Raw genomic sequence first — 15826 nt, forward strand, 5'->3', positions numbered from 1 at the left:
GCCGTATGACATATAAAGTAGATGACGTCACTTCAAAGAGTCAGAGAATAACCACAGGGGTTGACTATTCTTTTCATTCCATGCTGATCGAGGTCACTGACTGACTCAACAAGCGTCTTCGTTACGCCCGAGGTGATTGGCCAGCATACAACAGAGTCTCCAAGGAAACAAAGGCAAATGTCAAAGTAAGCGACAGCAGCCGTCACTGAAACAACGACGGCAAGAAAGACCATAGCAGCATCAACAAAAATACACGAATGAGTAGAACCGCGAAAGTCATTAGATCAACCAGGTGCAACAGCTACAGAAGCAGCGATCACTTTGCCACATTGCAGAACAAGGCGGGAGGCTCGGAGCGGGCAGCCCCATACAAGATCCCGATTCCATCCACCTTGTGCACCCCATCAAATGAGAGGATTGAACACGCCCCAAAGTTTTACCATTTCTTGACTATGGCATTGGCCACATCTTGGAAATGGGTCATCCATATCGCCTAGATTCCGATGCCAGAAACCCCGCACCGCATCTCCCAGCCACCAGCCAAGGCTGCCACATCATTCTGAGGAGAAGCCTTACACTGCAAGCTGAAGCGTTGACGGTGGGTTTGTCGTTGATGAAGATAATTATCATGAGATCACGGAGGTAATGAACATTGACAAGCGCCGCATGGAGAATGGATTCTGGCGATCCCTGGGCACTGAACCCATATTCGATAACAACAGACAGTCCTAGATAAGACTGGGAGCCTTGACTAGAGTGGAAAAGTGTCTCAGGGCTTGCTACGATGCCATACCTAGAGAGAATGGGCATCCCGGGCGCCATTTTGTATGCCCGACTCTTGGGCGCTGACGGACGTCACCACCCTAACAAGGCTACTGTTGTGCAACCTTGCACAGATCGTGCACGGCATCCACAGGCAAGGTGTGGCCGATCGGCTCGGAGTACGTCTTAACCGATGTCTTTGAAGCTCAGGGACACTGCAATACTTAGACTTGCTTCAAGAGAGGCCGGAGCATGATTCAAAGACATGACAGAAAGAACCGCAACATATCGGAGCTGGGTTGAGAAATAGAACGCAGATTCGGCTTCCGTCGAATGCACACAGCGAGCTCCCATTCTGGATAAGGCAAAGGCCCCAATGTTTCTCCACCTTCTGAAACACGTCGAGCTTTTATAATGGGTATAGCAGAACGCTTACGTCTTGGAGGCAGACGTAAATTGAATGTGATTGACGACTACCCGGAAGCAGAGGCAAGAATGGCATGGCGCAACTCACTGCTGAAGAATTCACTGAGATGTGTGCAAAACGCAAGATACGATCCCACACTATCAGCTATGCGAGAGTCAGTCAAATCAACAGGAGGGTTTTCTTTTCGTAACAAACAACAAAAAAGACTTTTTGGAGAGCTGGGATAGCTACACAGATGAAGGGGTAGGCGGCACGCCTACACCTCTCCCTTAGTCTTCCGCCCACACACCGGCGAATATCACAGTCGGCGAGATCGTTGAGGCCTTCGGAGAAAGCTGCGAATAGAATGCAATCTGTGGTCACTTTGAACAAAATTCGAGGTCTTCACAGAGAACGAAACAACGAGATCCAGTCTGAAGTAGAATGTTTATTCTGATGTTTGATTTCATATGACGGTTGGCGAGTTTCCTTTAGTTTCAGACTTGAAGACCCCTGGCGACACTTTTAGGGCTTTTAGAAGATCAGGTTTCGGTTTGGCGTCATTTGAATATTGATTGATGTTTGAACAATCACTTTCATCTGGTTTACTCGGGGGCTTCCTTCTCTTGATATAACTAGAATGGTTCAGTGCGCACACTCCCCATGGCGAATGAAGCAGCCAGATTGGGCTAGATTGCTTGGGGGTAGTGAGACGCGCGATCTACTTATTTGAACCAAGTACTCGCAGGAGGTCTTTGACCGTAAGACTTTGGAGCCTTGGGATGCGTTCATGTTCTTTCTCGAGGCTCGTTATCAGTTTTGTTAGTATACACGTCAGAATTGCAGGCTCTCGACCGGTATGAAGCTGAATATCTAGTTGTATTGAACTGCGTATGTATATGGAATGCGGAAAGTTGGTGAGTAGAGCCTTCGAATCCTCAGTTGGGTGGAAGTGGGTGGAAGGGCCGTTCGCACCCGTCAATATCCCAACAAGTTCTTTGGCAGATCTCCTTGTCACGTATCTGAGCTGAGTGTCATCGTCATATTTCTCATGATGTTATGGAGAGCATGTATGAGTCAATCGCAGCGACTCAGTCCTTTCGGTTACATCCGGCCCTGCGATTCGCTGACCGAGAATTGAGCAAAGTAATTGTACTGGAATTCGTGGTACAAGAGGCTCACAATGATGAAGTGCTTGATCTAGATCATAACACTGCCAGGCGTCGCTGGTCTCATTGCTCATCTTTCGAAAGGCGTGCCAGGTAAACCGGTGTCCTTGACCTTACCGGCACAGAGAGCAAGGTCGAATTGCCCTCATCCACGGCGGTCTTAATTATCAAACACTCACAGGATGGTTTCGATAGCTGCATCCTAGCAGGGTGACAAAGGCGCACGGGAACAACAGAACAAGCTGTGAGTTTCTTTGCAAAAGCTCCATGGCTATCCCTTACTCCTATCGTAACATCAGACACTGTGATGAAAATGAAAATTTTCTCTCTAATGATGAACGGGGCATCAAAGCCATTAGAAATGCTGTACCCATGAGGTGATGACATCGGTTCGCATCTTTCTATTTGTTCAGCCCCGACAGCCTATCCTTCCCAAGCCGCGCCAATGTGCAAGAGTGGCCCGTCGACCAGCGGATCGCGACCGACCCACTACTGCCCTGGCGCCGACATGATGGGTATGACGCTGCGAGACACCGCTGCGTTCGAGTATTGCGCTCTGCCAGCCGATACCGAATGCCGTGTTGTTCGCCCACGCGGCCTGCCTACCGACTGCCTACGGGACGACGCTTCTGATGACGATGACCCACGTACGCATCTCTACCGGCGAGAAGGCGCTGATTGGAATATTGACGGCAGGAAAGGGGATGCGGAAGGTGGTCGGGCGGCTGCAAACGGCCCTTCCACTTATATATCACTTCCTCCTTCTTCCACCTCCAAACGCAGCAATTTGGTCGCGTTCGGCGAGGAAGTCGACATCTTCTGCAATAGTCTCTTTGACAGCAACGTCAACGTCTTTGCCCGCCCCATGCCAACGGGCCCTTCCACCTACTTCCACCCAACAGAGGAATTCTGGTCCCTGCCCACCAACTTCCTTCCATACCACATTCGCAGTCGAATACGACTGCTGGACTTCATGCCGGCCGGAATGGATTGCCTTGCTGACTTGTATACCACCAGAATATCAACATCACTCACCATGACGCCTGCGCCTGCGTCCACGGTGGCCCGTAGGCTTTCAGCTCCGGCAAAATGTGGCAATTGATGGTTGATTCCGCGAAGTCTAGATAGCCCTGGAGCAGTGGGCTGAATACATGCTATGCCTTCGTGAAAGTCTCCTTTGGAGGTGGGTGATGGTATCCAGGGCAGCCTTCTTGCGCCCGCGCCACTTCGGCGACGCGCGCGAACACATTTTGGAGAACGTCGACCCGACGATCCGCCGTGACAGGCAGGCATTTTCCGTCACCCATTTAGAGAGCGGCAACTCCTCGCTCGTCTCCGCTACCATTCGCGCCCAGACGAGCAGATTGACGGGCTGTTGCCGGCCACTTCTATCGAGTAGAAGATCGACCATCTCTAAGAGCCTGCGCTCGACCATCGGCATCGTCACCGCGCTCGGAATGGCCGACAACATTGCGGTGTTAGAGTTCATAGACTGTGTCAAAGGTAAACATGAGCCGCGCCGCATCATCGTGCTGGCCAGCAGCACGGGTATTCAACCTCAGCAACTCCCAAACGCCGACAGACCCGTGAAGCCGCGTCACGCGAGGTACGGCAGTGTTGCGAGATTCATCTGGTTCTCAGGCGGAACGAAGACTAGTAGTGACCGCGGGCCAAACAGGTTTTCGACCTCCTTCCCAGTGTCGCACCCTCAATTACGAACCCCTCGACCCTCATACCGCCAATGACCCCGACTTTACGCCTGACAGCCGCGGTCGGCTATCCGGTTCCCGCCGTTTATCCGGCCGTGTCCGGCTTCATCGTTATGATCGGCCCGATCTGGATGTCGATATCCGAGGTATTTTCCTCAAGAGACGACAGGCGGACATGACCATCGGCTGTCTCGGCATCGACGCCGGCGATCTCCAGCCCCCTAAACAAGAAGATCTAGAATAGATCGGCCAGGGCAGCTACATTGCGTCAACTCAACTCCGGCCCGCAGTTCCGCTTCTCGGCTACGAGCGTTCGTGTCGTCTTTGCAAAGCCGTCTGCGGACGACCAAGACCGCAGGGTCGTCCAGTGAGAATGTGCTATCCCATCGATTGCGACTTGACGTCAGTACAGACACCTCCAGTTTTCTCCAACGTGGGCACTTTTTGGTTGGGTGCATCGGTTGGAACTAAGACGAGTGCTAAACGGATAATTATTGAATAATACGTGATTCTCTGCTCCCTCATAGAAGGTACGTACTAATCTACTGACATTCACTCACAGTCGATGGGATAAACACGGGATGGCGTCGATTCAGGGGCACAACAGGGCACAGAGATCGAGGCTATCGAAGACAGCCGACAGGAGCGCGAGATGGTGGCTCATGCCCGCCGGCCCGACAACGCTGACCCTGACCTCGATACTATGCGAGCGCATGCTGCGCCCCGGTCGACTACTACGCCCAGCACAATTTCGTCCAGTGCGGCTCCGAAGCCGGCTTCACAGCCTGACCCACCGGTACGGCTGGACCGTCCGCAAGACGATTGCGATACCGGGCATCATACTAGCGCTAACGACCGCGACCTTCGTAATGACCAGTCTTCTCTACTACGATATACCGAAGGGCTTCTTTTCGACGGAGGATAACTGCCTTATTACCTCGATGGCTATCGGACCGGACGACGCCTCTTTTAATGCCATCTTGGCCCCTCCTGATCGCGCTCTGACCGAGGTGGGTCGTAAGGACCCCAATGTTATTGCCGTGATGTCGACGGTTGGTGAAAGCGGGCCGGCTTCGACTTGGAACTCAGGCCGAGGGTTCATCGCTCGTCGTAAAGAAAGGCTGGCCCGTCGATGCTGACATGGAGACGCCCATCCACGTGGAGCCGGATCCTGGGACATATATGGTACGTGTTCTGGGCAGAATGGCGCGCCGAATGTTGTCGTCGAGAGGCTGACTGACGATTTGATAGGCCTGAAGCGGTATTGAGGCATTGAGGACCCCCGGAGCGACCCCTTTTGTGTAGGCATTAATCGCGACGACGACATGCCGGGCCCTGACGGCGCCATCGGCGGCGCTGGCCGCCCAGGAACCGGATGCCGCGCCGACACTGGCCGAAAGCGCCTGGCTGTCACCACCACGGCAAAACCGGACACTGCTTCGGCGAGCGTTTTGACGGCGCCTATGTCTATCAAATCTAATATGGAGCATGTTTGCAAAATGACTTCATATCGGCAACCACTTGCCATGGCATGGATGGCTGCAGTGCGATCTCCCTGACTGATCTCTTGGAGTGGAACCGGCCATTTCGCTTCATTCGCGAGGGTCTATAGCTAGAAGCTATTGTCTATGCAAGAGTACTGAGATCCAGCAATACCAAGCCGATTAAGATGAGAAGCTGATAGGTGACTGCGGCTGTCACTACAGCCGTCAGCGGAACCACGACGCCTCCCTCAACCCGGACCAACATGGTCAAGACTCATGATAAGTCCCACCTCGTTCGCAAAATAACTACCTACAAGGGAATCACTGACAACGACCAGATCACAAGTAACGAGTTTCTCAAGCAGAACAAACCATCGGCCCAGGCTGCGAGAGCTTATGGCTCGTGATGAATGCCTGTGATGGTGTCATCGGCATCACCAACCAAGACCATCACCAAGGCCGCGACAACAACGACCTGAGCTCTTAGCAGCAGTCTCGTAATGCCGACTCCCAGTCATTCTGGCATAGTCACGAACTTCGACAAGTCTCACTTCATCAAGACCACGATCATGTGTCCAGGAGATTTGACCCACAACAGCATCACTATAGCCGAGTTCCTCGAGTGGATTCCCGGAGCAAAGACTTGACTTCACGGGTATACAGGCCAGCAGATAAGGTCGCGTCAACGTTTTAGACATGATTAAATACCAATTCCAGCCTGACCGGCCTTCGGCATTGTCACCCTCATTCCGACGCAGGCGGGAATACTTCAAAGGTGCTTCCAGTTCCACCAGGTCAAGGCAACAATCACCTGCCAAGACATTTTGGAGTACAAATGACCACTCTGGACTGTTTCTGACTGCCCAACACTGCAGCTTGGCTTGTAAGAAACCGCTGCCAACTTCATAGGCTCCAAGTATCCAATTACTCCTGCTATCCCCTGTGCTCTTTTGACTTCCACAGACACAGTAGACAGCCGACGAGGGATCGAGTGCTTGAAGGACCTTGGAGAGCAGGTGTCCGTCGAGCAAATTTGGCAAGTTTGCCTCGCTGAACCAGAAGATTGTCGTGGCACTTGGTGTCGAGAGCTGGCTTTTGCTTCATGGCACGGAGAAGGACTGAATACTATTATTGGCATGTGGCCACCTGGCGTTATGCAGAGCACCAACCTGTAACCTTCACGTCTTGTACAACTTGACCGGGACGTTCCCTCCCCCAGGACAGATTGAATGACAGACGTCTGGTGTCTTTAGTTGTGAATAAATTGATGGTTTCACCGAAAGCAAGATTTGTTAGGCTTCCTTGATGTGGGTATGTTGTATTCTATTTGAAGATATCGAGGACAAAAGCGACACCAAAGGCGATGATGAACATGAGAACGACCATGTTTAACCAAGGAGTGAAACAGACAGAAGACTCATCAGATGGACGAGTCGAGCAATAGCTTCCTTACGTTTCACGCCTCGGCAATGGCAACGTACCCTTTCTTCATGTAGGTTCATATTATAGACAATAATTACGTTGTCTGGTACAATAGGTAAGCTTGCGCCGACGGCCCTTGATTGACAAAACGGTTGTGCGACGTATTGTACTTGTAGTTTAATGAGTAAACGCGAGGCGCGGTGCTTCTGCCTGTCCGAAAGACGGCTGCAGTCATTTCCCAGATTCTCTTGAGGGTGAATAAACTAGATATTGGATAGCAACAGGTGCTGATGTGAGATGCATTTGTGTCGCAGGTAAATGAAGTATCCAACAGCTGCAGTGAAGCACATGAACTTTTCTCCCAAAGCACATTAATGCTGCTGCAAGGCACGTAACTGCTGTTATTCACGCACTTAGTTACTGTTGTTGGAGCACGTAGATGCTTAAATCAAGTGCTTTGGCGCTTCATTGCCGCGGTTGATGTTGAGGGCCTGTTGATGACGAAGGGTCAGTTGCTGTATGTTGATTGAATTTGTGCGACGATATGTATGGGAGATTCCAACCATCTAGTGGAGGAACAAGTGAGGTCCGGTTGAGCATCGGACTGGCCCCTATGCTGCCCTTAGCTCGTAGTCGGAATAGACTTTTAATGCGAAAGTTGAGAACTGTACGACGGCATAAGGGGCATATGATCGATCGTGAGACATAAATCAGCCACCTACTTGACGCCAGTTTGGCTATTGAAATTGCCGCTTTGATTATAATCCTGATTTGGATTTCACATGGAAGCCCGAGCCGTCCGGCGCATTGTCCCGTCACTACAAGACCAGAAGCTGCGCAGCCAATGCCGGGGCAATACTTGTGAGATAGCAAACAGATGCGTCCAAAGAAGCCGATGTCGAGGTCGATCTGGTTGCTCGGAGCCTCTGCAATGGCCACAAGGCTCAGCACTGTGTCAAAAGAGCTCTTGTTTGGGATCGCACAGGTACTTTTCTTATCGGTTCCTCCTCTCTAGACCGTAGGCCATATGAAGTGCCGCTAGGATTAGAGGCAAAAGGAAAATGCATCGTATGCTGATGCCGGAGTTAGCTGGTAAATGAGCGCGAAGAATGATGATGATGATGATGATGAAGAGTAAAAGAGATATCCTTTTGCTTAGTTGCTGCCATCACAGAAGAGGGTGGAGGACTGAATGGGGCAAGAGAACTAGGAATGTGTAGAAAGAGAATAGAAAAGAGACAAAGAATGGGAATGGGTGAGAAAGAGGCTGATCTCAACTCAAGACATATTACCAACCACATGATTTGACACGTAAATTTGCTGGAGTCTGATCTATGAAGGTACTCATCAAGACTGGTCTACCTCAACTGTCTCTCAGATAGACGCCTCGAAGCTATCGGCATTGAGGCTTTTGAACAACATGATTTCCTACCTACACATGATGTTTGACTTGAGAAAGATGGGCTTCAGAGAGTCTTGAACGGCCATCACCAAGCACTGATTGAATAGATAAAACGCCCAGGCTCCGGACATGAGTTATAAGTCATCCCATACCAGATGCTGACACCAACAAGAGGCCATAACTCGTAAAGATTAAAGACATCTGTGCATCTGACTGGGGTCTCAGAGCTGAATCACTCTTGTCCATCAAAAGCGCGAGACAAATGTTTTAGAGGACACGAGCATATTCTACGACATTTCCCGAATATCATTCATTTTAGTCACCCAGTTGTAGGGGACTATTGCGGTTGTATAGCCGTCATTTCTGGGTTTAAGACTCGAGTTTTCTGCGCACTGGAGGGCAAGCAACCGGGTTTTTGAATCCCCCGCGTAGGAAAATTCAAGAAAGTGCCCGAGGGAACTTAGAATGTGAAGAGACTCTAGTGCCTCGAGCGGAAGGGCAGCTGAAATTAAGGTCATTGATGGTAGCTGAGTCAAGGATTACAGTCGGTACATCGCCAGCGTCTGACTCAAAGGGGCCGTAGTTTTGCGCTAGCCCAACAACAGCGTGCATGTGAGAAGTCTCACGATCAGGACTTCAGCGTACCGATCTCACAAGCTGAAGCCATCGTCTTCCCTGTCCAACGTAAGGTACCTTGTTGACGGAAGCGGATACACTTCACTTACTTAGTGTCAACAGTCCCACGGTCTGAGTATCGCGCATTGATTCCCGTGGAACTTTTGTATGCCAAAAAGATCGTGGATTGCTAACAGAGCCGTCCTGAGCCGCGTTTTGACACCCCAGTGGGGATTCCTTGACTTCGTTTTCATCCAGACATCTTCTACTTCACTCGCGTTCCACGGGACCTCGCTCTCCAAAAACAGGAATATTTCATATATCCAGTCCTTCACAATAGATAACGAGGAACAAAATGAGAACAAGAGTGGTTAATTGGTCATTCCTGTTAGCCACCGTCTAGGCTATCGTTTCAATCCACCAGATCCCACCTGACGTCTGCCTTCCGATCGTCCGTCGAGATAGGGAGGGTCTCACCGATATCCGCACCATGGGTCTAATTGAACGCTTAACTTTGACCCCTTTCTGGCATGGACGAAAGATGCCGGCAATATTACGACAAGTCTTCGATTGACTTGCGTTGCACATTCAACTGCAGATTGTCCGTTGGTGGGTGTATGCAACAGGTAAACCCCTCCTGTGAACTAACCAAGCCGCTACTCTAGCTCCGACAGCCTCAGCTACCACACAAAAGTGCTCAACTCACTGTCGAGACCCCCGTGCAAGATACCCCTGGCATCTAAAGCCAATCGCTCCAACTGGGAACATTGGAGCGCGTCATCTTGCACGACGAACGCGATCATCACTCCGCCTCCGCTAGCGAGGTCACTCTAGGTACTGCCGCGCCCATCGCAATGTCGACAGCGACGCCTGCATATGCCAGCATAACGTTCATGCTTCAGTACATTGCGGAGAAGCAGCACACGAATATCCTCTAACTCTTGATGGTGAACAGTTAGATAGCTGAAGGCTCAAACCTGCTCACCACTCCCGGCACTGCGCTGTGCATGCACTCTCACTTGCGATCCGTATGTTGTTGTCGAAAGGGTGATACCTTACCGTTATCGCACACGTTGTTAAGACCACTTGGGCCTAGATCATTATCTGGAACGCGGACCTGGCGGTGACCCTGCCTGAATGCTGGACGCTACGGTGGCGTCTAAGTCTGCATCTCGAACCTCAGAGAGTACCCAAGCCGGATCCGGCTTGGGCATCACGGCTTGTGCCACTGTGCCGAGCAAGACGACGACAGTGAAAACTGTAATGGGGCAGACGAAACCCTCCGGCCTTTGAACGCCTTGTTTGTATCTTCGAGGATGGGACGCAAGCGACCTTTTCGGCCACGATGTAAGTTGAATGATGTTTTTTTTCTCTTTCGTGTCTATATCAACGTGTTCACATTTTCAATGATAGCAATCCCAATGGATAAAGAACATAAGACCGTCATCATCCCCGACTTATGGACCTGGAATGGCGAGGAGGAGCTGGGAAACTTCTTCTTCAGCATAGGAACTTCATGAAGAGCATGAAAGTGGAAGACTTTATGTAGGCACGAAGAGATGTTAGCCAAATACCAACATTTAGTTTTGCGAGAAATCTCCATTATAAATTGTGTAATGCCCGAATTTAATGAATTCAGCGATGACATAGCGGACAGCAAGTTCAGAAAAACTCACATCATTCAAGGGCATCAGGAAAATCACACATCAAGACAGGAACGAACATCCCGAGACTAGTACTCACTCATATTCCTAGAAAGTACGCATGGATATCCCGAGGGCTCATTCGTCTATCAAATATCATCGGCTGCATCAGCTAGCATGAACCACGTACAGAGCAATGAGCACAGCATGAGTGGTGAGGGACTCATGTTCATCTATGGGTCCTCAATATTCACGTCCACATTTACATCCACACCAATACCCACTCCTAGTCTGGGCCCACCAAGTCTAAGGCCCTGCAATCAGTTGTCTAACCAGCCGTTAAATCCGATATGGTGTAGTGGCCAACATGATGCCCTCTCATTTTCTCGAGAGGTTAGGCATAGCCCCGAGTTCGATTCTCGGTTTCGGAATACCACCCCTTGATTTTGGGTGTCTCTCTTTTTGAACTGAATACATACTATGTTCTTTCATAGTGGACAGTTCGTGAACGGCCCCATCAATAATCTCCGCCACGCAAGGACAAGGTGGTTGCGGGGATATCCTACCCGCTATAAAAAGTCGTTTCGGTCGCCTTGAGCAAGATAATGGATGTGCAAGTGTCGCTGAAACCAGAGACATGTGAGTTGAGGATGCGCGTTATGACAGAAACCTTTCATTTACAATAGACCCGAGTAGTGCGATGCCAATCCGCCTTTGTCTTTAACCACGCCGCCCCCTATTCCCTACATCGTAATTGCAACTCTCGGAAAAGACGGTGAAAGACGCTCGAATCTTTGCCGTTTTGGTATCAGCTACAACGAACTTTTCACAACAGCAGTTTCAAAAGCAGCATCAATGTGCTTGATAGCAACGTGCTTCACGGCAGCAATGCTGCTGTTGAATTTCCAGTTCAGCCGCGACTCCTCATACGAAAGCAGCACATTTGACAGAGACGAAAGACAGAAGTCAAAGCCTCCTGTTGTCTCTTCGGCCAGACGCCAGGCCTGGGCACCTGTGGTCAGAATCGCCTAGGCAGAGGTTTCAGCCGCTCCTGCGTGCGAAACCTACCAGGTCATCATCACATGTAAGAAGCAGTTCACCAACTATCTATACATCTGTAGAGAACTGCTACTGATTTCACATATCCACTGATTGCTGCGACGCCGTAAAGTTGGTGAACTTGCAAATGACCAGGAGACCAAGCGCGTTGATGTAGTCTCACACAGCGATTGTATCCACGTCGTCTAAGACTTTCCCGCAAGACTCAAGTTGGCGACGTACGCGATAAACGGCTCAGGCCACGGAACCTACCAGGGATACAACAGCATTAACTTCTAGAAGTTTCACTGTTGGAATATTTAGGGCAGAAGAGGAAGTCAGAGGGTGTTCGGACCGTTGCAAACGAACCCTTCACCTACTTACACCTAACGAAGGATTAGTGGGCTCTGCAACTTCTTCCTCCCATATGTATACTCAATTCAATACCATGATTATTGAGCTTCGTATCGGCCGGAAGGCCTTCCTTGCTGATGTGTATACCAACACTTTCTGTTGCGGTCAAGACGCACCGCTCGCACTAGGTAGTCAGGTGTCAACGACTCAGTGGATAGCAGCATGAAAGTATTTGGACCGGCAAAGACATGTCCGTTGAGTAACACTGCCATCACTTCATCCTCTTTAGGTCACAGATTGCAATGCTATCGAGTACATCCGCTGCCTGGGCATCAGCTGGGCCATCTTCGTCAACCACATGCAATAACCCGCGCCCTACGCAGAGTTCAACATGCTGAACAAATCAGAACGCACCAATGCCGCAGAGTGGCTTCTTTCAGCCCAGACTGCCCATGAACAAGCAGAAGTAAACGCCAAGCAAGATCTGATCACGAGCGAGGCCAACCCGCCTTCGGAGACGAGCACCACGGCAGACAAGAGCTTGTCAAGACAGGACATCATATTGGGCTCCGAGTGTGAGCTTTTCTCTTTGAAGAGTGGGAAAGGTTTCACTAGAGGCCTCTTAACTAAGAAATTGGTGCACAACATCAGAAGTACAAGATAGTCTGATCTGTGCGTATCGTCGGACGAGTAACGAGTAGCCTGCTTCCGCTGGCGTGGAGAGGGCAGACGCTACGCAACTGCTTCAAAGGCCCAAGATCTGCTCCAAAATCTCCACAGAAGCGAAATAAGCTTGATAGTCACGCTCGAGGCCACGATTAGTATCGCCATCAGCGACGAATCGATTCCCGACGCTGCTGTTAGTGAATATTTATAGCTTTGGTACCACGGCTAAAGGAGTTGGATTTTGGAAACCATTCTAGTGCCATCTTACCAGATAGAACTTGGCGTTGATGGTGTTGTGAGTCTATACGGCTTGGCTTATTTAAACATACATATTAATACAGCTTGAAAGTGCTATTATGGTATTTACGGTCGAGCCGAGGTCTTTGTTGAGGTGCTGGCCCTGTAGTGTCTTTGAGTCTTTGTGGTTCTCTAAACCAAAAGTAGGAGGACAATTAGGCCCTCTTATCTGCTGAGTCTCGTGTTCTGACTCTTGTCGCAGCAAATTATTGGAGTCGAGTTCGAATGAACGCTGCGATAATGAGGGGACTGGAGCGGCACGTCATCGTGTTTTTCTTATGTCTCTTACGGTGTCAGACTTTTCTTTTCCACGCCAGTAATACCGATGTTCTCTGCACACAGTCTTTCATACTTCACAAGATTTGCGCTGCTGCGACTCTGTCGCCCACGGGAACACCCTTCCGAGCAAGCGTACGGCCAGGCTGGTCAAAAGAGAAAACCTCGCTGAAGCTTCGGTCTACCCAGAAGAGTTGGCGCTGACGACAGAGGCTCCAAACGTCAATTACATTCCGGCATGCAGCCAGAGAAAACGTGCGTCTCTATTGCGATACGTCAAGAGCAGGTAAGGATTCTATTGGAATGTCGACCGCAGAAAAGGTAGGCTAGGCTGTGCCGACGGACCTTTCCACCTGCTAACGCGTCTCCTAACACTGATCAGTGGTCGAATTAGGCAACTCTTTTCATCACGGGGCAGCTTGGGCATGACCGATAGAAAGGGCAGTCTCGATCGGCCGGGCCAGCTATTACGAGACATTGACTTTATTCCGTCTGTTCAACTGGCGATACACGACCCATTTTGACCTATCTCAATCTCTCCTCCGTCATCGCTGACCGACTGCCAGTCTCAGGCCGCCGAGAGAGCGTCCCATCACACAGACCTCTTTCAGCCAGCTCACCGGAGGAGTCGCTCCGACAGGTGCCTCAGTCGTCAGACCGCTAAACGCTGAGAAGACGGTGTTCCAATACACCCACAAGACCAGTTCCTTCCACCAGAAGTCCTCTGCGGAAAGGCTTCCTTCGGCAAGTTGTTTTTCTGCCAGAATTGTTCCCTGTGGAAAGAGCTCCCTCCGCGAGTTCCTGAGACTTTTGACCGTTAATCGTTTCACCGTTGGAGGATGGGCGTTAGACGTTGGGTCATTGGACCGTTGAGAAAATGGCAGTCTGCCCTACGACCTCATTCCGCCAGAAGTCCACCGCGGCGAAGTCATCTCAACAACTCCTTCTCTAGCGGTCCCTTTAGGCTTCCTTCTGCTAGAATCCGACGTCGCTACGGAAGGGCCACATCAACGAGCTTCTTCCTGCCAGAATCTCTCGTGAAAAGACCTTAGTCGACAAGCCCTCAGCCGCCAGATCAACCGCCAGACCACTGGCCGCTGAGAGACAGTGCTCCAGAAGTGTTGGGATATTCACGGCATAAGAGGGATTTGGAATGTGACCGGGCCGTTTCAAACAGCCCTCCTGCCTCCTTCGACCTCCCTGCGCGAGAGTCTCGCCGCGAGAAGGCTCGCTTCAACAAGTCTTCTTTCCACTAGATATCCGCCGTAGAAGGATCACTTCGACAGGACCTCCTTGAGCGGCCGTCACGCTGAATTGCTACTCCTGATCGCCGCGGAAGAAATCCATCTTGGCCACCTTCTGCTGCCAAGGGTCAACCTAGCCGCGGAAGGTTTCCTTCACCAAGCTTTCTCTCTGCCAGAACTCCTTGCGGAAAGAGCTCCTTTGTCAAGCGCCCCGCAACCAGCCGCTGGTTCAGACCGCTGGTATAGGGCTTCCGCGAACCCCTACCTCGATTCCTTCATCCAGAAGCTCGCTGCGGAAGTATCTCATCCTTCTACACCACCGCTGAAACCCAACAGCTTACGACTATCAGAATTCCCAACTTCCACCAAGTCTCTGCTAGGGTAGCCCTTCGTTTCGATAAAGTCTCTGTTGACAGTGCGCATCCCCCGTTTTCTGCGAAATTTGCGGTAAGCCTACATCCCTCCATTTTTCCTCACCCTTTTGCTCCTTCGTCAATAGAACTACAGGTCCGATAAGTAAGACTAAGCAGCTTGACAAAGAGAAAAGTGCCGGGGGGGTTCATCAGTACGGCGAGTTGCCGAGAAGCACGATTGTTTGAGTTATCACCACCACAAGTTCAGCAAAAAACATACAACACCAGGTATTCGCTGGTCGTCACCGACCCAACTACTAATCCGGCCCTCATTGGCTTGTCTATGGGAGAGCGGACGGGATCCCGAATTTTCCAATGGGTATGGTCGTATGTGGTCATCGGAGAAGGTAGGATAGACTAAGCTGACATCTCTGTGTTCAGTCCCTTTGACGGCGGGTCAGCCTTCATCAGCACTTTCATCGAGCCACTTTCACCTACTGCAGCCATCTCAATGGCCCTTCAGCACTGCCTTCAGTCAACTCCACCTCCAGCCAGTTCGACGGCAACCCCTCTGACCACATCCACGACGAGTGACCTCCTTTAGCCGCCTCGACGGGACTTCCTCTAGCTGTCATGACCACAAGACTGCCCTGCTGACGTGTATACCAGCAGATCCTTTCGCGAGAGTACCTGCGCATGTCCCGCGATGAGCAACGAGTTCGGCACGCCTGGCGCCTCTTTGGATATCTCCAACCTTTCCCCTCGATCCCACAACGACACATCACAGTCGTTGTTCTCTTGGACCTTGAAAGAGACGTTTAAGATAGGCTTGAACACCGGTGGGATGACTGTTGACTTTCAGCCGAGTTCGCCCAATTTAGACGCCGAGAGCAAATGAGGAGGCCGCTGTATCCTCGAATGTATTACCGTCATCAAGTTCGAGCCCCAGTGCAACGATGATACTCATCTGGTGGCTAGAGCTGAAT

The 15826-nt window shown here is 50.8% G+C and overlaps 2 protein-coding genes across 2 annotated transcripts; both read left to right on the forward strand.

Moving 5' to 3' along the window:
• Positions 1 to 2782: 2782 nt before the first annotated feature.
• CABS01_11752 (uncharacterized protein) lies at positions 2783 to 6017 on the forward strand (the record flags this gene model as incomplete). The annotated part of the gene is made up of 9 exons (XM_060545106.1): positions 2783 to 3404; positions 3544 to 3943; positions 4036 to 4192; positions 4337 to 4413; positions 4609 to 5056; positions 5136 to 5231; positions 5352 to 5494; positions 5753 to 5796; positions 5896 to 6017. The coding sequence occupies 9 exons, from the start codon at positions 2783 to 2785 to the stop codon at positions 6015 to 6017; spliced, it is 2109 nt and encodes a 702-aa protein (XP_060397223.1).
• Positions 6018 to 12395: 6378 nt separating this feature from the next.
• On the forward strand, positions 12396 to 13196 carry CABS01_11753 (uncharacterized protein; the record flags this gene model as incomplete). Its single annotated transcript, XM_060545107.1, has 4 exons — positions 12396 to 12579; positions 12706 to 12863; positions 12942 to 12965; positions 13170 to 13196. 4 exons carry the CDS (start codon positions 12396 to 12398, stop codon positions 13194 to 13196), a joined length of 393 nt encoding a protein of 130 aa, XP_060397224.1.
• Positions 13197 to 15826: the final 2630 nt, after the last annotated feature.

Source organism: Colletotrichum abscissum, assembly GCF_030869225.1.
Source record: "Colletotrichum abscissum strain IMI 504890 chromosome Unknown Scaffold_33.1, whole genome shotgun sequence".
Taxonomy (NCBI): domain Eukaryota; kingdom Fungi; phylum Ascomycota; class Sordariomycetes; order Glomerellales; family Glomerellaceae; genus Colletotrichum; species Colletotrichum abscissum.